Source organism: Eumetopias jubatus, unplaced genomic scaffold (genome assembly GCF_037043125.1).
Source record: "Eumetopias jubatus isolate StellerSeaLion01/CBP00866 unplaced genomic scaffold, mEumJub1_p1.0 scaffold_6, whole genome shotgun sequence".
In the NCBI taxonomy this organism is placed as follows: Eukaryota; Metazoa; Chordata; class Mammalia; order Carnivora; family Otariidae; genus Eumetopias; species Eumetopias jubatus.
Window position 1 is genome coordinate 140518419 of NW_028274812.1, and position 22488 is coordinate 140540906.

Genomic DNA, 22488 nt, shown 5'->3' on the forward strand with positions numbered 1-22488 from the left:
GGTAATAAAACTAAGTTCACAGAACTATGTGAGGTAACATTAGATGTGATGGGAACTGTCAGTAACAGCTAGCTTTCATCTTCCTAGCATCCAGTAGGCAACCTTGCATAAGTTTAAGGAATTAGACAAAGCTCATGTGGCATGAGCTTTCTTGTGCAAATACCTCTTCTGGGCCTCATGAAGTCATTTACTGAGCATGGGACCTTTACTAAACATCCTTCTGGAGGAGGACTAGATACCACACTACCACAATGGGCAACTGTGAAGGTACAGCCTGCTCCTTTGGGTGGTCTCTGCAATAACAGGTAATATGTTGCAAGGTCAACATCTAATCTCAGGACAAAGGCAAGCTTGATTCCAACGGACAGGAGTCCTGTACGTGAGGCTGGAAAATAGTAATGTTGCTGTGCTGGGCAACCACCAGGCACCATGAAATGAGGCAGTTCCAAACTTACAGGAGAACAAGGGTGGAAGGCAACCAATCACTGAATAATTCTGAATTCTGGGGTTGTCCTGGGCACTTCTACAGCACACACTTAGATCATGTCTTTTTAGTCACACTGTGAGCTCTTTTGAGCACAATGAATGGGTCTTCAGCATCTTTTACCTGACAGAGTACCAGGCCCATAGCAGACATAATAACATTTAAGAAATAAGTGACTACATCTATTAATGGATGGATGGACAGATGAGGGAGTTTCAGACCATGTAAACTGACCACCTAAGTGGTTATTTCACATAACAGGCTTTCAGAATCCCCTGAAAACACAAGCCTTTATTTCAAAAACTAGTTCTGAAAACCAGAAAATATTTCCAAGTGCAAAAGTGACTCCAACAATACTGTCAAGTGCAATGATGCATTAAACTAGTTCATTCAATCCCTCATTCATTCGACAAACACTTACTAAACCATCACATGCCAGATACCATGCCAACTGATGGAGACAAGAGAAATAAAATGTGGTCCCTTGAGGGGGGCTGCGCATTGGTCAATTTTTTTTAGACTTCCTACGTGGTTCTGTGCAGCCAGGGTGGGGAAGGGCTGCCCAGGACCACTGTCTTCCGAGAGCCTGCACAGAGTGTACCCACCAGGTCTGAAGACCACTGGCCAATCCCTTTTTTGTTCCCTCCCAATTTCCCAGTTTCTACCTTTGCTCCCTTAAACGGTAAAAATCTCAATGAATTATTTATTGCTTTTGCAACTATTGAATAATGTTCCTTGTGGTTACCTTAAAGAGAAAGAGAAGATCCAGAAATAAAATATTTTAGATTTAGCTTTTTCACAAACTATGAAATCTATTTTTTTTCTTTTAATTCCAGTGTACTTAACATGTAGTGTTATATTAGTTTCAGGTGTAGAACATAGTCAAGCATTCCCCATATTAGTGCTCATCAGCTTAAGTGTACTCTTAATCCCCTCCCCTTGTCTCACCCACCGCCCCTCTGGTGTTGTTTGTTCTCTATAGTCAAGTCTGTTTTTTGGTTGTCTCTCCTTTGTTCATTTGTTTCTTAAATTCCACATATGAATAAAATCATATGGTATTTGTGTCTTTGACTTATTTCACTTAGCATTATACCCTCTAGCCCCATTCACATTGTTGCAAATGTCAAGATTTCACTCTTTATGGCTCAATAATATTCCATCATATGTGTATACCACATTTTCTTTATCCCTTCATCAACTGATGGACATTTGGGTTGCTTCCATAATTTGGCTATTGTAGATAATGCTGCTATAAACATTGGAGTGCATGTATCCCTTTGAATTAGTGTTCTTATATATTTTTTTAAGCTTTTTTTTAGAGATTTTATTTATTTATTTGACAGAGAGAGACACAGCAAGAGAGGGAACACAAGCAGGGGGAGCGGGAGAGGGAGAAGCAGGCTTCCCACCAGGAGGGAGCAGGGAGCCTGATGTGGGGCTCGATCCCACGACCCTGGGATCATGACCTGAGATGAAGGCAGACACTTAAGGACTGAGCCACTCAGGTGCCCCGTGTTCTTATATTCTTTGCATAACCTTAATACCCACTAGTGCGATTGCTGGATTATAAGGTCAATCTAATTTTTAATTTTTTGAGGAACCTCCACACTGTTCTCCACAGTGGTTGCACCAGTTTTCATTCCCACCGACAGTGCAGGAGGGCTCCTTTTTCTCCACATCCATGTAAACTCTTATTTCCTGTATTTTTTTATTTTAGCCATTCTGACAGGTATGAAGGGATATGGTTTTGATTTGCATTTCCCTGACAATGAGTGATGCTGAGCATCTTTTCATGTTTGTTGGCCATGTGTATGTCGTCTTTGGAGAAATATCTGTTCATGTCTTCTGTCCATTTTTTTAATTGGATTATCTATTTTTTGGGTGTTTCTGTTCTTTACATATTTTTGATATTAACCCTTTATTGGATATGTCATTTGCCAACATCTTCCATTCAACAGGTTATTTGGTTTTGTTGAGTTTCTTTTGCTATGCAGAAGCTTTTTATTTTGACGTCATCCCAATAGATTATTTTTGCTTTTATTTCTCTTGCTCAGGAGACCTACCTAGCAAGATGTTACAGCCAATGTCAGAGAAATCACTGTGTGTTCTCTTCTAGGATTTTTATGGTTTTGGGTCTCACAAAAACAAAGCTGAAGTATCACAATTCCAGATTTCAAGTTATATTACAAAGCTATAGTAATTGAAACAGTATGGTACTGGCACAAAAATAGACACATAGATCAACGGAACAGTATAGAAAGCCCAGAAAGAATGCCACAATTATATGGTCAATCTTTGGCTAAGGAGGCAAGAATATGCAATGGGGAAAAGACAGTCTCTTCAAAAAATGGTACTGAGAAAACTGGACAGCAACATGCAAAAGAATGAAACTAGACTACTTTCTTACACCATACACAAAAATAAACTCGAACGTATTTCTCTTAAAGCTCATTGACCCAAACTGTTTAATTAATGTATATTTGGAACAGTGTGGGTCTCTACAAATTGTAGTATTTTTTCTAGTTCTGTGAGAAATGCTATTGGTATTTGGATAGAGATTGCATTAAATCTGTAGATTACTTTGGGTAGTATAGACATTTAAATAATATTCCTCCAATCTATGAACATGTATATCTTTTTATTTGCTTGCTCATCTTTAATTTTTTTCATCAATGTTTTGTGGTTTTAAGAGTATAGATCTTTCATCTTCTTGGTTAAGTTTCTTCATTGGTATTTTATTCTTTTTGGTACAATTGTAAATGGAATTGTTTTCTTAATTTCCCTTTCTGCTGCTTCATTATTAGTGTAATGAAATGCAACAGATTTCTTTATATTAATTTTATATCCTGCAACATTACTAAATCCATTTATTCTGATAGTTTTCAGGTCAAGTCTTTAGGGTTTTCTAAATATATCATCTGCAAATAGTGACAATTTAAATTTTTCTTACTAATTTGGCTGGCATTTATTTCCTTTTCATCTCTGATTGCTGTGGCTAGGACTTCCAGCATTATGTTGAATAAAAGTAGTGAAAGTAGATATCTTTGTCTTGTTCCTGATTTTAGATAAAAAAAACTCTGGTTTTCACAAATATGTTGTTAGCTGTGGGTTTTTCATACATGGCCTTTATTATGTTGAGGCAGGTTCCCTCTAAGCCCACTTTATTAAGAGTATGGATGTTGTATTTTGTTAAGTGTTTTCTCTATTCAGATGATTATATGATTTTCATCTTTCATTTTGTTAATGTGTAATCACATTTTTTTTGCGGATATCAAATCATCCTTGCATCTCAAGAATAAAGCCCACTTGATAAATGGTGAATAACCCTTTTAACATTGTTGAATGTAGCTTGCTAATATTTTGTTGAGAATTTTTGCATCTATGTTCATTAGGGATATTGGCCTATAGTTCCCTTTTTTATTGGTTTTGTCTTTGTCTGCTTTTGATTACCAGGGTAATGTTGGCCTCACAGAGTGTATTCAGAAGCTTTCTTCCATCTTCTATTTCTTTTGGAATAGTCTGAGGAGAATAGGTATTAAATCTTTAAATATTTGGTAGAATTCAGCTTTGACACAATCTGGTCCTGGACTTTTGTTTGTTGGAAGTTTTTAGATTACTGATTCAATTTTGTTACTACTTATTGGTCTGTTCCAATTTCCTATTTCTTCCTGATTCAGTTTTGAAGCTTGTATGTTTCTAGAAATTTATCTGTCTTCTAGGTTGTTCAATTTGTTGGCATATCATTTTTCTTAGTAGTTTCTTAAAACCCTTTGTATTTCTGTGGTATCAGCTGTCACTTTTCTTTTGTTTCAAATTTTATTATTTGGGTTCTTTCCCCACTTTTGTTTCCTTGATGGATCTAGCTAAAAGTTTATCGATTTTATCTTTTTAAAGAACCAGTTTGGTTGGTTTCATTGATCTCTTGTGGGTTTTAAAAAATCTTTGTTTCTGCCCTGATCTTTATTTCCTTCCTTCTACTAACCTTTGGGTTTGTTTTCTAGCCTCTTTAGGTGTAAGGTTTGACATTTTTCTTATTTCTTGAGGTAGGCCTGTATCACTATACATTTCCATTTTTTTAAAGATTTTATTTGAGAGTGCGTGTGTGTGAGAGAGAGAGCATGAGCAGGGGGAAGGGGCAGAGGGAGAGGGAGCAGACTCCCTGCTGAGCAGGGAGCCTGATGTGAGACTTGATCCCAGGACCCTGAGATCATGACCTGAGCTGAAGGCAGATGCTTAACTGACAGAGCCACCCAGGTACCCTAGGCTTTATTTTAGAGAGAGAGAGCGCAAGGGGAGAGACAGAGAATCTTAAAGTAGACCCCCCACTGAGCATGGAGCCTGACTTGGGGCTCAATCCCAGGACTCTGAGATCATGACCTGAGCTGAAATCAAGAGCCGGATGCTCAACTGAGACATGCAGGTGACCCTACATTTCTCTTTTAAAACTGCTTTTGTTGTGTCCCAAAGATTCTGGCTGTTGTGTTTTCATTTTCATTTGTCTCCATGTATTTGTATATTTTTCATTTTTTTCTCATGATTGATTTCTAGTTTCAACCCATTGTAGTCAGAAAAATATGATTTCAAACTTTTCAAATTTATTAAGACTTGTTTTGTGGCCTAACATGTGATCTATCCTAGAGAATGTTGCATATGCACTTGAACATGTATTCTGTTGATTTGGTATGGAATGTTCTGTACGAATCTGTTAGGTCCATGTGTAATGTTTCATTCCAAGATACTGTTTCTTTTTGAATTTCTGCCTGGATGATCTATCCATTGATTTAAGTGAGGTGTTAAAATCTCTTACTGTCAGTTTCTCCCTTTATGTCTATTAACATTTGCTTTATGTATTTAGATGCTCCAATGCTGGGTGCATAGATATTCACAGTTGTTCAATCTTGTTGGATTGATCCCTTTATCATTATGTAATGTCCTTCATGGTCCCTCATTAGAGTCTTTGTTTTAAAGTCCATTTTTTCTGATATAAGAATTGCTACATTGGGTGTGGGGTTTTTTTCTTCCATTTGCATGGCATTTTTTTTCAGCCCTTTACTTTTAGTGTGTATGTGTCTTTACTCTGAAGTGAGTCTTATAGGCAGCATATGGATGGCTTTTGTTTTTTTCAACCCATTCAACCACCCTATGTCTTTTAAGTGGGCCATTTAGACCATTTACATTGACTTTTTTCTTTTGGCCTTTATTATTTAACACCCAGTGCTCATAACAGGTGCCCATCACCCAGTTACCCCATCCCCCCAGGCCCCTCCCTTCTGTAACCCTGTTTGTTTCCTGGAGTCCAGCGTCTCTCCTGGTTTGTCTCCTTCTCTGATTTTTTCCCAGTTTTCCCTCCCTTCCCCTGTGGTCCTCCACGCTCTTCCTTATGTTCCAATATAAGTGAAACCTTATGATAACTGTCTTTCTCTGCTTATTTCATTTGGCATAATCCCCTCCAGTTCCATCTATGTTGATGCAAATGGTAGGTATTCATCCTTTCTGATGGCTGAATATTCCATTCTATGTATGAACCACATCTTCTTTATCCATTCATCTGTTGAAGGACATCTTGGCTCCTTCCACCACTTACATCTAGAGTATAGATGGGTATGTACTTACTGCTATTTTGTTCACTGTTTTCTGGTCATTTTTTTGTAGCTTTTGCTATGTTTCTTCTCTTGGTGTCTTATGATTGGTGACTTTCTGTAGTGTTACACTTTTACTTATTTTTTTATGTATATTAAGTTGATGGTCACTTAAGTTTGAACAAATTCTAAAAGAACTTTTTTATTCCCCTTTCCACATTGTATGTATATGTTATCCCACTTTACCTCTCTTTATTTATAATTTTCATCTAATTATGGCCTTCCATTTTCCATTTAAAGTAGTACCTTTAACATTTCTTGTAGGCCAGTTTAGTGGTGATGAACATTTTTAATTTTTGTTTGCATAAGAAATTCTCTTTCCTTCAATTCTGAAGGATAACCTTGCCAGGCAAGGTATTCTTGGTTGTAGGTTTTCTTTTTCTCAGATAGGCCTGGATTGTTCTGAGGTGCTTTGTGCCTGTGCCATCTTGATAAGAAAGCTAAGGCTGTAGTGAGTGCAGACTAGGGGTGTCATGGTGTGTGCCATGCTGGGGCCACCTTAGTGGGATGGCTGGAACTGGTGTGGGCTAGGTGCCTGGGGCTCACTGAAGAGGTAGGCTGGCTAGGGTGCCCAGAACCCTGCTCCTACCCATGCTATCATGGTGGTGGAGGAACATTAACCAGGGTGCTCATAAGCCTCTGTGACCTAAAGATTTCCATCAGCAGTTCCCTGCCATTTGGCAATATTCTAAGGCTAGCTCCTTTGTATTCCAATCGATCCTTCAAGCTATGGCTTTTTTCCTGTGGCCCAGAGCATCCGGGGCTGGTATGGACTAGGGGCCCAGGGCTTTCTGAGGTGGCAGGCCAGCTATCGTGCCAGAACCCTGTTCCCATCTGTGCTGTCAAGAAGGAAGGAAAATACAAACCATGGTACTCACCAGCCAATGCAACCCTGAGAAAGTTCCAGCAGCTCCCCAGTCATTTGGCAGTGTCTAGGGCCAGTTCCTTTATATCCTAGGGGGTCTTTTAAACCATAGCTTTTTTTCTTGCCCTATTGCAAATGAATCTGCTTAAGATCCCTCAATACCGTTCCTCCCCACTGCAGTTTGCAACACTGAGGAAGAGGGATTCCCTTCATTATCATGTCTCCATCTCTTTTGCTATTCTCGATGTGGTCTTATCTTTCGCTGTACAGAAGCAGTTCAGTCACCCCTCAGCTCTTCAGGAGAATTGCTCTATAAATAGATGTAGATTTGGTGTATCCATGGAGGAGGTGGGCTCAGAGTCTTCCTATGTCACCATCTTGATCCAGAATTCCAAAAAGTTTTCAATTTACTTTGCCCAGATCCATCAGAAGAATCACTAACTACAACAGCTATACATTATGAAATGTATTACTTAATAAGACTTAAAAGCCTAAATTACCTCCTTGATCCATAGGCTGCAGAATGGATATTGTTTTAGCAGGCATGAAGACAACATTCATCTCATTGTCCATGTCCACCTGAGCTCTTGGGTGACCAGGTACATTGTCATTGAACAGTAATATTTTGAAAGAATCTTCTTTCCTTCTTTCTTTCTTTTCCACCTTTCCTGTCTTAACAGTGAGCTTAAAATATTCAGGAAATCATGTTGTAAACATGTGCTGTCATCCAGGCTTTGTTGTTCCATTTATAGAGCACAGGCAGAGTAGATTTAGCATCATTCTTAAGGGCCTTAGGATTTCCAGAATGGTGAATGAGTGTTGGCTTCAACTTAGTAACTGTATTAGCCCCTAACAAGAGGTTCAGCCTGTGCTTTGAAGTTTTGAAGGCAGGCACTGACTTCTCTGTAGCTATGAGAGTCCTAGATGGCATCTTAGTTCCAACTGAAGGCTGTTTCATCTACATTGAAAAATGTTGTTCAGTGCAGACACCTTCATTAATGGTCTCAGCTCAATCTTCTGGAGAACTTGCTGCAGCTTCTCAGCACTTGCTGCTGCACTTTGCACTTTATAGAGGAGGCTTCTTTCCTTAAACCTCATGAACCAACCTCTGCTGGCTTCAGACTTTCCTTCTGCAGCTTCCTCACCTCTCTCAGTGACTTCACAGAATTTAGGCTTTGGCTTAAGGGAAAGTTATGGCTGGTTTGATTTCTCCAGACCACTAAAACTCTCCATGTCAGCAATAAGACTTTTGCTTTCTTATCATCCATGTGTTCACGAGAAAAGAACTTTTCATTTCCTTCAAAAACTTGTTTATATTCACAAGTTGGCTGTTTGGTGCAAGAGGCCTACCTTTCAGCCTATCTTGGCGTTCAACATGCCTTCCTCACTAAGCTTAATCATTTCTAGCTTTTGATTTACAGTGATAGATGTGTGATTATTCCTTTCACTTGAACCCCTGGAGGCCGTTGTCCGGTTAATGGGCCTAATTTCAGTTGTGTCTCAGCGAACAGGGAGGCCTGAGGAGAGGGAGAAAAATGGGGAACAGCTGGTTGGTGGAGCAGTCAGAACACACACATTTCTCAGCTAAGCTCCTTGTCTTATTTGGGTGGGCTTCATGGCACCCTAAAACAGTTACAAGAGTAACATCACAAATCACCAGAACAGATATAATTAAAAAGTTTGAAATATTGTGAGAATTGCCAAAATGTGACAGACATAAGCAACAGTGTTGGGAAAAAATGGTGCCAATGGACTTGCTTGACATCTGGTTGTCATGAACCTTCAATTTGTAAAAAAAAAAAAAACAAAAAAAAACCAGTATTGGCAAAGCACAAGAAAGTGAAGTGCATGAAAGGAAACATGCCTACACTGAATAAAGCCCTGAAATAAGAAAAATGTGCCTAAGGGTTCATTTCTGTCTGACATACAACATCTATAAGCCTGGATTCCAAAGGCTTCAACTTGACTCCATTCAGTAATGAATAAGTGATTCTTAGCAGACACTATAGGGACCAATGTTCCATGTTTGCCCAGGACTGAAGGGTCAGTAGAGTCACTAGCATGACAGGATGGTTGGTCACCCTAGAGATCACCAATCTTCTTGCTACCAAAATTCTTCGTTCAGAAATGAAGATGTTTAAATACAGTGAAACCTGAAATCATATTGCAAATTCAAAGATTTCTCGATGATACACTTTATGCCCATGGTGATCTAGACCATTTTAACCAGTGTGCATTTTTCTTGGTCTTGAGCCTCAAAAAGTCCCAGATTTTAAGCACCTACATCCCCTTCCCCATAACCTCCCTCACAGACCAGAGAGGTAGGATTGCCTCAACGTTACCTGGTTAAATTGGGGTGAGCCTCAAACACTGGCCAAAATGTGCTTTTTAACTTCCATTACCTCACATAAGGCCTAGAGTTCAGGTTCTAGTATTCTCCCCCAGCACCATATAAACTCTTCAAGGGACCAGCACATCACATGTCATTGTCCTAAGAGAAGCAGCAGCAGGATATCTCTTGGAAATACTAACTGCCAACAGCTCTCTTGGGACTGCCTTGGATTTTAATCTCTGCTCCTTCACTAACTTTGTGACTGGGGACAGTTAACAAACGTCCCTCTGATTCTCCATTTCCTCATCTGTAAAAAGGGTTTAAGCCTACCTGCAAGGGTGGGAATGAAGATAGAAAATCAAACTAAAAATCAAAACTGTCCAAGTGCCTGACATAGAGGACAAATTGAACATGTTTGTTGTAAATGCTCAAATTTGAAACAAGTAAAACCTTAAGTTTGTGCATATTTGTTAAAACAGAGAAACACACAAATATACACACGTGCTTCAGAATGCCGAGTCTCCACTCACAAAAAAAACAACGCTTCTGTTCAGAAACATTTCCTTTATATAGAAACACAGTATTCACTCAGTATGAAACCAATTTTTGACCATCTGAACAAATTCTCTCCTCCCAAGGCATTTATATGAGGGCACACCATTGTACCATACAATTATCAGCATCATTATTATTTTGCACATTTAATACCATGTTTCCTTCTCCCACATAGAATTATCACCCAATAGAAGTCCCTGAAAGGAACCACAGCACATTCATAACAAAGATAGAAAATGGTTTTCAATGTCTGCTTTCCAATATGATGATTCAACTAAAACAGGTGCAAAATCAGAAAAGTGAAAATCAGCCCACGTGTGCATCATAGCCATGATCATTCACCCCTCTATGAAATGAGGGGAGCAAAGAAAAACGTTGCTTCTTACCAAGCTCCTATATAACTTTACTTTAAAAAAAAAATTATTTAAGACATTCTGCTGCCTCTGATGATGCAAACATTTGGGTGTTTTCTCAGGGCCACCCTGGGCAAGGCAGATGGCACATGTGAAATGGAAAACAGCCCTTCCTAGACTCCCCGGGTATGTGCACAGGAGACTTTCTGATTTCCGATCTTGGATCAGTTCAAAGAAAAAAGGGAAGAGTCCTGTCCCTGGGAAAAAAAAAAAAAATGCAGCCTACTTCAGGGCATGCCTTTCAGTCCATTCAAGTGTTCACAGCAAGTCCTCCTGGGTCCTTCTTGCAGGATCCCTCTCCTCCACGGTCTTCTGTATAGTTGCTGTGGTCAAAGGGTCTGGGGTTTCCCCAGGAACAACTGTGGGTATGTTCTGGAAGACAAGCTCTGTCAGCAACCACCTTCCGGAGCAGGTGCCCAGGTTCCAGTGGCTGGAAATCATGCCAGAAAAGCAAAGACCCAGCAGCCCAGAATGGACGGCCTCTGCAACACCGGCACAGTCTCCACATCCCTCCACACCACTCACATGTCCTCAGCAATATTAAATCAACTGGACATGGCTAACTTAATCATAGAAAAGGCTTTATAAAATACTCCCTGCACTTAAAAAAAAAAAAAAAAAGCATGTAAACATCACTTCTAAGTCCCTGGTGAACCCTTGAGCCTTTGATCTCCTCTTTCTGATGTTTTGCTGTTTTACCTGCTCGGCTTCCTTGGAGGTATCAGTCTTTTTTTTTCTTATTAACAGAGTTCAGAGTCTGAGGCTGCCTCTGGATATGAGAGTGTGGTTTGATTGGCAGAAAGAGTATTATCAGGAGACTTATGATGTGTAAATAAAAATACATGGACCTAGAATAAAACATCCGCAAAAGTTAAATTGCACACAAGGAAACAAATGGGAAATGTCGCATGGATGTGATTACATCATCTGCAGTCCAGCAAGTGGCTTGCTTCAGTCCACCCCATGAAAACTCCAGTAGGTGAGCAGGCCAGGGATGGACCAAAACCACAGGACTGGGTAGAGCAAACCCATCAGCCCATCTACAGATAGACCCACTGCCATGAGCAAACTAAGAACGTTAATCCCCTGACAGCCAGAATCCCCTAATATTCGAAATATAAGGACACACAGGAAAATTCAAACCCTGTATTCTGTACAAATGCAACTTTAGCTGATGTACTCAAGTATAAGGGGTTCTTGTGTGAGGAGCCAAAAGAATCCAGATTTTCAAAACCTACTCCATGACTCTTAAAATAGCTTTCATCCAAACTAATAAGAAACAAGTGTTGCTTTTGAGTCTGTGGACTTTTATTGCGTAAATGTGGTGTTCAGCACACTGAGCACAATGTAGACAGTAAATACTGGCATATCTGTAAATGTAATTAGAAACAGCTCGCATTTGTACAATTGTTCTAGATCCTTTTGAAAAGGCTGAACTTAGACTTTCTCCAATACTCTTTCAAGATCAAAGGAAAAATAATGTGAAAAGGAGGGAAAAAAACCCACAATGCATTCATGCATCATTCCTCAGCTTCTGTGATCACAAGGTCAGACCCATTAGAATCCAATAATTCACATATCCCCTAAACTTCCCTGAAAATGTCTACAGAATAGTCAAGACTTCTAACAAGCGAACACATCTTCACTCACTTATTCTTTCAATATGCATTTACTGCTTAGGATGTACAAAGCATTAAACCGGGATTTATAAAAAGGAAAAGCCCGCATCTCTTTCTTCAGGGGAATGGGAAACAAGTATAGGAGGTAAGGTAGAGTAGTTTCCCCACCCCCCCAACCCCCGACCGAGCTGGAGGACATGTTCCGAAACCCCCAAGGGGATGTCTCCAACTGTGGATAGTACTGTACCCTCTATATGCTATGTTTCTCCCTATATGTACCTACCTACCATACAGTTTATGAATTAGGCACAGTAAGAGATTAACAACTAATAGAACAATTATAACCATATACTATAATAAGTTATGAGAATGTGGTCTCTCCTCTCAAAATCCAGTACAACAGTACTGTACTCACCCTTCTTGTGATGATGGGAAATGATTAAATCAGTAGCATGGGGCTACTCCTGACCTTCTGACCATATACATCAGAAGGAGGATCATCTGTTTCCGAAGAGCAATTGACCATGCATAACTGAAACCATGGAAAGTAAAACTAGGGGTGAGGTGGGGGGGGGGCCTCCTACAATTGAAACAGCCCCAGGCAAGTGAGCAACTCACTTAGTGTCTAAACCAGAGCACTGAGAATGAAAGAGTCACAGACAGAAACACTGGCTCAACAGGGTGTAAACTAGGGTTCTCAACAGGCAACCCCAGCCATAGATTTCAAAGTCTGCACACCTATGTACTTTGTTCTTTTCCTACGTGGCCAGATCTACAATGAAACAATTATGTTAGATTAAAGCCAAACATTTTGGGAGTCAAGGGAAAAAATATTTCAACCCCTTGCAAAGTTTAGGAACCTATTCTGACCCACCATATTTCTCTAAAATTTTAAGACCTATTCCATCTTTTTATTATGGAAAAACTCAACATTTATTGAGCATGCTAGGGCAAAACTAGGTACCCCAGAGGCACAGATGAATAAGGCATAGTTCCCACTCTCAAGGACTTCGTTATCTTCAAAAATGTCTATACAAATTCTAACATCCTCACACACTGAATTTAAGAAAGGGTCATCTACTTAACGTATATGGATTTGCTTTTCAAAGTGAGTTCACAGAAAGGTCCTGCTATGGACTAAATATGATGGTATTTGGAGAAATAGAGGTAATCCGTTTGGGGTGGGGCCCCTATGATGGGATTAGTGCCTTTCTAAGAAGATAAACAGGGGCCAGAGCTGTCCCTCTCTCTCATGTCTCTCTCTCTCTGCCAAGTGAGGGCACAGCAAGAAGGCAGCCTTCCTTAAGCCAGGAAGACAGCTTTCACCAGAAACCGAATCTGCTAGCACCTTGATCTTGGACTTCCCAGCCTCCACAACCGTTGAGAAATGTCTGCTGTTGAACTCACTCAGTCTATACTTAGTCCTAGCATCCTGAGCTAAGACAGGTTCTTTCATAACACATTTAAGTGTTCACTTGGGACTCATTTACAACTTAAGATTAGGTAGGAATTTAAAGCTATGAAGTCACTATAGATTGAAAACTGACTACACTTAAAAATAAAGCAGGTCTGAAATTTAAATGCTAAGCAATGAAAGACAGGCTGAGAAGTGGACTTGCATACACCTGCCATTCATTGCTGGTTACAGAATTAGCCCCAAGTGGGGAACAGATCTGGAATGCTTCTAGAACAGTGCCCAGCAGACAGAAGGTATTAAATGGTTTTGAGTTGAATGCAGCCATTTCTGCAATCATGTGAAAAAAAAAATCTCCCACTCAGCAGTATCATGCACTTAGAATACTGGGGCGTACGGAGGTATGGGGCAGGTCATGTTAGAAGCAGACAACTCGAAACCTGTGAGACCTTGTAACCAGAGCACTAACAAGAACAATTAGCACCGAAGCCAGGCAGACAGCTCGATGTTAAAATGGAGAAGACTGAGAAGGGCAAATATTGGCTGAAGGGCAGAGATGAGGGGAAGGAAGATGGAGCTGTGTGCAAGGGGGGCTGCCCTCAAGGTGGGCATAGAGGAAGAAAGCCAGCTGAGAGCCAGGGCAGAGCAGGTGCAGCGGTGGGGGGGGGGGGTGTACCTTGAGAGGGACCCCCAATGTCAATGTTCTTACTCCAGAGCTGCAGGGGCTCGTGCTCTTCCCTCTGTGGCAGCTACACGGAGAGCTCTTGTTGCTGAGGACTGGAATTCTTTCCCACTATTCTGGCATCCCTTGTGTAGAAACATCTGTATATAAACCAGCTCAACTACCACATTATACTGACAGAACTCCCATGACCTAACTGGTGGTACAGGAACAGACTTCACTAGCAGCATATACTTTCCTCCACCTTCTTGGCCTATAACCTGGGGGGAAAAAATCTACTTCTAGACCTTGCTGTGTATAGAGTAGTAAAAGCTTCTTTGATCATTTCCGACCAGTGCAACAATGACCAGGAAATCCCCACCAACGAATAGGGCATATTTGCGTTTAGTCTTGGAGCGTAGCTAGGACTTCAGAATCATCTACAAAAGCCTGCGCAAGCCTTCAATAACACAAGTCAGCACTGACTGGTACAGACGATAGGCCAGGCACTGCACTGTGCCCTTTGCACATTTACTTCATTTCATTCCTAACAACGGTGCTTTGTGATGCAGTCTAGCCAGGTGAGAGAGTTAATCACTTGCTACAGGTCACACACCAGTTGGCAATAGTAGAAAAATACTACATCAACCTCAGTAAAATAATAAGAGCAAGCAAGAGTAGGTTCACAGTTCCTCAGGACCACTGGGGGTTGAATATAAAGGCCTGACCCCCATTCTTTAAAACGCCTCTTGTATCTGGTGTGAGCCATCTCTTCCCTCCACCCCTGCAGCTCACACCATAAAGCCCCCGTGTGCACACCAGCACCGGCATCCCCTAGAGCACCAAGCTCACCCGCAGACCCCTCAGGTCATCCCATCCAGCTGCAGTCGGCTTCTGTCCTGTTCTCAGGATGCTCCCCCACAAGACTCCAACATAGCCTGACCCCCAGGAAAAAGAGGCAAGGGCAGCACATTTCACCCTCTGAGTTTATAATCCAGATATAGCCCTTCAAAATTCACGGTCCTAGCATCCCTTTAGTATGTTAGGAGCGTCTGAAAGGCTGCCCGCCAGCTTCGCCCAGATGTACTGCTGTGTGGGGCGCCTGGGTGGCTCGGTTGGTTAAGCGTCTGCCTTCAGCTCAGGTCATGATCCCGGCGTCCCGGGATCGAGTCCCGCATCGGGCTCCCTGCTCAGTGGGGAGCCTGCTTCTCCCTCTGACCCTCTCCAGCTCTCTCTCAAGTAAATAAAATCGGTGTATTGCTGTGTGTCTGTTGGGGTCCCTGGGATAACCAGGTCCTCCCAAAGCTGTCTATGGACATTTTCACACTGAAGCTGTATTTAGAAATTCTTAATACCAAGTGATCCAATTAACCAACCCCCAAGTCAAACACAGAGAGAACAGTGTACCAAAGAGCAATAGAGAAGGATGGAAACTCACTTGTATAAGCTGATGGTTGGCTCAACTGCCAACATGACAAAGGGTGCGACAGTGTAAGAGACAGCCAGCTGAGTGACTGCCCAGGTGACCACATCATACACAACCTTGAGGGCTTCTGAGGAAAGGAAGTAACATCTGTAGTTGTTCCTCACCTGCAAGCCAAGGAAGCCGGGGGCGGGTATGAAAAATAAAAACAACTTTTATTTTGTGCATGTAGGCATTATACTTCAGGAATATAGGTGATCCAAAGTACCACTGTGGTTTTTATTATCAATATATTTATTTATGTCTACTGTAGACAAATGTTCAAAGAACTAAACAAAAAAAAGAATTTACTTTTTGACCTCTCCTCAGAGGAAAGTACTGTTTATAAACTTGGCACACATCCTTCCAAGCCTTTCTTATTCATGCATATCCATAGTTGTAGTCTCACTAAGGGCACAGATTTTCTAGCCTGTTTTTTTCATTTAGTAATGGATCAAAAATCATTCCATGTCAGGAAATATTAATCTGATATCATTTTAATTATGGAAAAGCTAGCTTTTCCATAGTTAATTTGTAGGTCTTTTGACATATGGGACTAGATTTGCCTCCAGAAAGACACCCAATTCCAAGACCCAAGAACAAGAGGCATAGCTAAAACAATGGCTGGCTTAGAGGCAGGTCAGCCCCAAAGCAGGAAAGGCTTCCCGGGGCTGCCTCGGTAGGTTACAAACTCCTTCTTGGCCCCAAGTTCAAGATACTGCCAGAGCTCCATCCATGGGGGATGCATAAGAGGTATCAGAGAGCCCCTAAGGCACTTCACTACTGAGTTCATTCTCCTGGGAATCCTGTTCTATCAACCTTCTCAACCCCTACCTACCTCATTTGTGAAAAATACGTCCAGGCCATCCAAAAGAAAGGCTTTATATAAATCAATGCTTTTATACCAACTGAGATCACAGAGCTAAAGACATCTTCAGGAATAATACTCTGGATAGATTAATAAAATTTTGGTCCTTGGTTTAGTTTGTCCTGGCCATCTGCTCTTTACATTTCTTTTATAATCCAAGTAGGTAGATAAATGGGAGAGGAGAAAAGGTGTTCTTTGTTTCCCACATACAATGTATACTTTACTTTTAAAAGTAAACTCATCAGCATGAGTTGTAATCAATTATCATTCTTGTTCACACATATATTCTAGCAAATATTCACCTAGCTAAAACAGGAATTCCGTGGGGAGGGGACTCTTGATCACTGTGGTATCCCAGTGTGCCTAGAACCCAAACTGGCACATAGGCGGGCTCCTGAAATATTCGTAGAATACGTGAATTAAAGAATGAGTGAATAGCTCTGTTGGGGCTCCTAAATTCACACCCAAAATACAGTTTGACAAATGTCATTAAAAATTCCGGGCACCTGAATAAGGAAAGCCACAATCATTATCAAATTGCCACCAAATCAAATACAAAACTCTATTTGACAATCAGAGCACGCTGCGTTGTAATGACTTACCTACGTGCCTATCTCATTCTTTAAGGACAGGCATATTTTTTATGTCTTTATCATCCTGCTCTACAAGCAGCAGATGATAGGAACACTCTAGGACAAACTGAAGGCTACCCCCAAAAGCCTAGAGAACCGAATTTATAAAATTCACAAAGAATTTCACACAAACTAATTTACTGGATCAGGCACAAGAACATGAAAAGTTAGAGCAATCTCTAACAACACAGTTCCTATGGCTACAATTTTACTGTCTGCACAGACTGTGAATGATTTCTAAACTTAGGATAATGAACTGAGAAATTAAGATGAGTATAAGCAAAATGAAGCCTACAGAGCCTCAATTACTAATCTTCATCTGTATTTGGAAGACTTTGTTTAAAGATTAAAACTTTTTTCGGCCTCTATAGAGGGGGGGCCCCTGGGTGGCTCAGTCAGTTGAGCATCCAACTCTTGGTTTCAGCTCAGGTCATGTTCTCCCCAGGGTCGTGGGATCAAGCCCCACGTCAGGCTCCAAGCTTAGCACAGAGTCTGCTTGTCCTTCTCTCTCTGCCCCCCCGGCCCCCCACTCACATGCTCGCTCTCTAAATAAATCTTCAAAAAAATTTTTTTTCATCTCTTAAGGTATTACACATTCATTACTCCTAAAATGCCTTTTTGCAAACACCGCCTGCGAATAACATGAAAATCGTTCATTTTATGGCCCAAAATTCCTATATATTGAAGGAGTTCTCTAATGACAAACACAGAGGCATCGGATTATTAAGGCAAAGATCCTACAACCAAAAGAAGCTTACCGTTCTGGATGCTACTGTGATGAGGATTCCAGTTAAGAAGGTAAAATAGTATCCAGGATAGACACCATGCCACAAGGCAGACAAGACAAAGGTTAGCACCGTGGGGTACCATGGAACCCGTTCGTAGCATACTCTATGAAGAGAGGAAGGCACGAGTCACAGGTCGGACAGACCAAAAGCATCTACCCACACTTGTGTCTTCAGACCAAAATCATCTGATCAGTCCCCTATTGGGGACTTTTCAATGCAATCCCAGCTGCCTGAACTCCACATCCTGAATGCTACCAGACAGTCCAGTCACAGTCCAGTCATTTGGGGAGAGGAATATGAAGTTGTAACCTGCATGGAACTAAATGATCTAGACACCATCACACTATGTTTAATAAAAGTCCAAGTGGCCACCCTATACAATAAGAGCTCCTGCCTTATAGAAGCTTACTCCACCACTACCCTAATCTACTGGGAGTACTTTTGGATAAGTGCCACTGGCACTAAAAATTTTAAAATCAGGACAGCATCTTTAGAAGTGGATATCCTCGGGGCACCTGGGTGGCTCAGTCGGTTAAGCATCTGCCTTCAGCTCAGGTCATGATCCCAGGGTCCTGGGATTGAGCCCCGCATCGGGCTCCCTGCTCAGTGGGAAGACTGCTTCTCCCCCTCACACTCCCCCTGCTTGTGTTCCCTCTCTCGCTGTGTCTCTGTCAAATAAATAAATAAAATCCTAAAAAAAAGAAAAGTGGATGTCCTCAATTCATCTTTCCAACCTGGCCCTCATGCCACCCAACTAGGCAGTGCTGCAAACGCTTTCATCTCTCTTGGCAATGACTCCAGCCCAAAATCAATGTGTCGGCTACTGACTTTTCAGCTCTTCCAGCATCCGTTGGATTTCAATCCATGAATTTGCTTTAAACAGTGACATTGTGAGGATCTAGAAATTGTCTGCAAAGACCTTGGAGATCTTTGACTCTTGGTTGTTTATTAAAGCAAATTCAATCTACAAATTGCCAATGGCACTACGTGGCTCACTAAACAAGAGCACCCAAATAAAAAAAAAAAATAGGAATTCAAAAGACTTAACACCAATCCAGCTCTGTATGGGTTGTCAAAAGTAACTGATCTGAACCCAAACTAAGGATTATGGCTCCCTTTTCATACAAAGAAAGAGAAAGCATTTGGGGAGAGAAACACAGGACCGGGAAGCCACTTGCAATGTTTCTTTGAAATGGGGTAGTTTGCCCAGGTATTTGTTTCTTACACTCTGTATCTTTAGTACAAATATTTCATTTTCTAAAATGACTTTTTAAAGTTCTTATTTATAATGTGCTCATTATAAATGAGCATACATGTTTAGAACATAAACTCCTAATGAAGACAGTAGGACTCTTGGTACATTGGGATTACCCAATATACAGAAATAGAGTTTTATGTTAAAATTATTGATAAAATACAGGGCGCCTGGGTGACTCAATTGATTAAGCATCTGCCTTCGGCTCAGGTCATAATCCCAGGGTCCTGGGATCGAGTCCTGCATCGCGCTCCCTGCTTCTCCCTCCCCCTCTCTGCTACTCCTCCTGCTTGTGCTCCCTCACTCTTTTTAAAGATTTAAATCTTTAAAAGTAAAAGTGAAAAAAATAAAAATTATTGACATAATTAATAGCAATAATAGGTGCAAATTTTCTAAAATTGGACGTTCAGATCAACTTGCGGACAACGGTGCATGAGCTTACTTTGGAGGTGTTACTATTGTCTCTTACCCCCATGTTGTGACCCATGAAAAATGCTATGGGTCAAAACCAGAATCCCCAGCCTCATAGTTTCATACTCTCCCTGCACTCACGAGATAGGAATATTTACTAGCTAGAGTTTGTTGCTTCAAGGATAGCATATTACTAGTTTTATATTGTTATGTTTCCAATTTTGGAACGTGCTGAGAAACAAAAGGACAGAAACATGAACAAAAAACACAGAGTGAAAAGGCATAAATATGTGGGGTACCACAAAGCTTTTAATGCTAGGGATACATGGAGATCGTCAGTGATATGATGCCGACATTGACCCTCCTTGACCTTTGAGCAATGTACCCTCCCTCTAGGTAAGAGGGGGCACAACACACAGGTTTAAGAGCCTGGCTCTGGACACAGTCTGTTGGGGCTCTTCTCTAGTCCTCACTGGCTGTGTGACTCTGGGCAAGTGACATAACCTCTCGTGTGTGTCACCTTCCTCATCTGTAAAATGGGGCTAACTAACAATCTCTCTGGGGATTGCTGTGACAAGGAAATGAGTGGTTGGTACACAGGAATGGCACTGTGAGGCGATCCACTAAAATAAATATGCTACATTGTAACCTTCTCACATTACTACTTTTCTACTTTTCCATTTCTAGGGAATAGATGTTAATACAAAACAAAAGTGTCAGGTGACACATCATGCCTGGCAGAGCTGCCACTCGTCTGGTGACTCCCATCTAAACATATCCCCATGCCATGAGGAATGAGGTCGTTTCTATTTTTCTTACCGCTTCAGCCAAGTAGCTGTCTGAATATTCCAGTTTTCTAAGTACATTTTGAAACTTGTGGCAGTCTAGAAAGAAGAAAATAACACCTATCATTAGCTTTAAAAATACCCGAAGTAATGGAAAGTTGTCCCCAGAATTTCCCTGGCGGCAGATGAGACGTGTGATTTCAACAGAGACTCCTCCATCAAGAGTAGATCAGCTGTTCCATCCCACGCAGTAAAATTTTCTGGTATTTATAAGATTTACTTTGCACCAAAACTTGGCTTGCAAAGTCTTCATTTCCCTCAAATGTATTTTCAAATTAGAGGAAAATTGAAGGAATGTCTTGTAGGTTTTTCTTCCACTCTGGTTAAGAAAAAATTTTTTTTCCTAAGTCATCTGAGTTTTAAAACTAAACACTCTCTCAAAGGGGCTTTGCCACCGGAAAGGTTTAATCATTTCAATTTAGGGCCTTTCTGGAGACAGCCTGCGTTTGTCATCATTCACTACGTGGCTGTGAACCAGGTCAGTCTTGTGAAGGTATTCTACAAATAGCTGCTCAGGTTCAAATGCTTCCAGTTGTATTTAGAATAGTGAGAGATTTCATGCATGAAGGGGTCTCAATATGAAAAAGAAAACAAACATCACTCAACTGGCAATGATATGGGTACCAAAGATGAGAGATTCTAAAATAAGCCATTAATAGGGTTTTCTCATTAAATTTAAAAAAATTTAAAAAATTTTTAGAAAAAGGTCTTATCAAAGGCTGGTAGTAGAAAGCATAAAGCAAACATTCAAGAACCAGGATTCCTAATAAAGGTGGAAGTGCCCCATTTTTCTATTTCAACCATAAGACAATTTAGACCACATACTGGCTTAACATAGTATGTTTGGAGAGAAGGAGAGAGATGAGAGAGAGAGAGAGAGAGAGATGGATGGATGGATGGATGGAGCGAGCTATAAATAGATAGAGGATATTGTATTATCACTTTTTATTTCAAAACCCTGAACGGTGTTATTTATGTCTTCGCTGGCTAATAAAATATTATATGCACAGCTTCAATGTACCTTAACTAAATCAGACTTCCTTGGTTTTCTTTAGCTCTTTGCTCTCTATCAACGCTATTGAATATGCAAACTCCCTCCTTCTGGTTTTCTTTAATAATAAAGATAGAACCTAATAACTTAGCCCCTTACTCTGACCACACACCCACAGTGAAAGGACTGTCTTGGTGTACTGCTGGGCAGCCAAAGGCAAAGGGGAACCACTGTAAAGGACATGTATCCACAGCGCTCCGAGGCAGCCAGCAGTGATCCAAGACTTTTGAGGAAGAGAAGAATTTTAGTGGGAAAAGGGAGCAAAATCATAACACATTTGGACTCTCTTGGATCATCATCTGTATAGAAATGAGAACCTTGGGGTGCCTGGGTGGCTCTGCTGTTAAGCATCTGCCTTCGGCTCAGGTCACGATCCCAGAGTCCTGGGATCAAGCCCTGCATCGGGCTCCCTGCTCAGTGGGAAGCCAGCTTCTCCTCCTCCCACTCCCCCTGCTTGTGTTCCCTCTCTCGCTGTGTCTCTCTCTGTCAAATAAATAAGTAAAATCTTTAAAAAAGAAAAAAAAAGAAAGAAGAAAGGAAAGAAAGGAAAGAAAGAAAGAGAGAGAAAGAGGAAAGAAAGAAAAGAAAGAAGAAAAAGAAAGAAAGAAAGAAAGAAAGAAAGAAAGAAAGAAAGAAAGAAAGAAAGAAAGAAAAAGAAAGAAAGAAGAAAGAAAGAAAGAAGAGAGAAAGAAGAGAGAAAGAAAGAAAGAAAGAAAGAAAGAAGAAAAGAAAGAAAAGAAAAGAAAAGAAATGAAAAGAAAAAAAAGAAAAAAGAAAAGAAAGAAAAGAAAGAAAGGAGAACCTTGAAGGTTATTTACACTGTTTTCCCAAAAATGAGAAAGGTTGTTCTGGAGGCTGCAACTTGGTTTAAGCCATTTAAAATGAAGAGAAGCCTCGGGCGTTAAGGTGGAGACCATCCACCATGTCTCCTTCTGGCCGAGTGTCCACCTAACAGTAAGCAGATGGTCAGTCTCCACATCCCTGGTTTCTTGCTCTAAATGCATATCCGCTTCTGCTCAGATTCTCCAGGGGCACCCTGCCTGCTCTGTGGTGGGTGGAAAACCATGACCAACAGCACATCTGAGTCACCTGGCTAGAGAATCAGCCCTTCTGTAAGTCGAGAACATTGTCCTTACTCCCACCTAGCAGAAAGGAGGGAAGGGTCAAAGACTGGGCCTTCCTCTCTGCTCTAAG

At 41.0% G+C, this 22488-nt stretch overlaps 1 protein-coding gene across 7 annotated transcripts in view; it reads right to left on the bottom strand.

Moving 5' to 3' along the window:
• Positions 1-22488, bottom strand: part of MBOAT1 (membrane bound glycerophospholipid O-acyltransferase 1) — a 140942-nt gene that overhangs the window by 17769 nt on the left and 100685 nt on the right. For 3 of the 7 annotated variants that reach the window (XR_015768385.1, XR_015768384.1, XR_015768383.1), the window contains exons 10-14: positions 20218-20282; positions 17703-17835; positions 15421-15572; positions 10988-11136; positions 7002-8505 (exon numbers count right to left, since the gene is read on the bottom strand). Coding sequence is in view for 4 of the 7 variants with exons in the window: in XM_028107371.2 (XP_027963172.1) it covers positions 11010-11136; positions 15421-15572; positions 17703-17835; positions 20218-20282 (477 nt within the window). In the remaining 3 variants the exon portion in view is untranslated. Of the gene's footprint in view, positions 1-5660; positions 8506-9864; positions 11137-15420; positions 15573-17702; positions 17836-20217; positions 20283-22488 lie in introns of those variants that run through there. The other 4 variants (XM_028107371.2, XM_028107370.2, XM_028107372.2 and 1 more) reach the window with 4 other exon arrangements.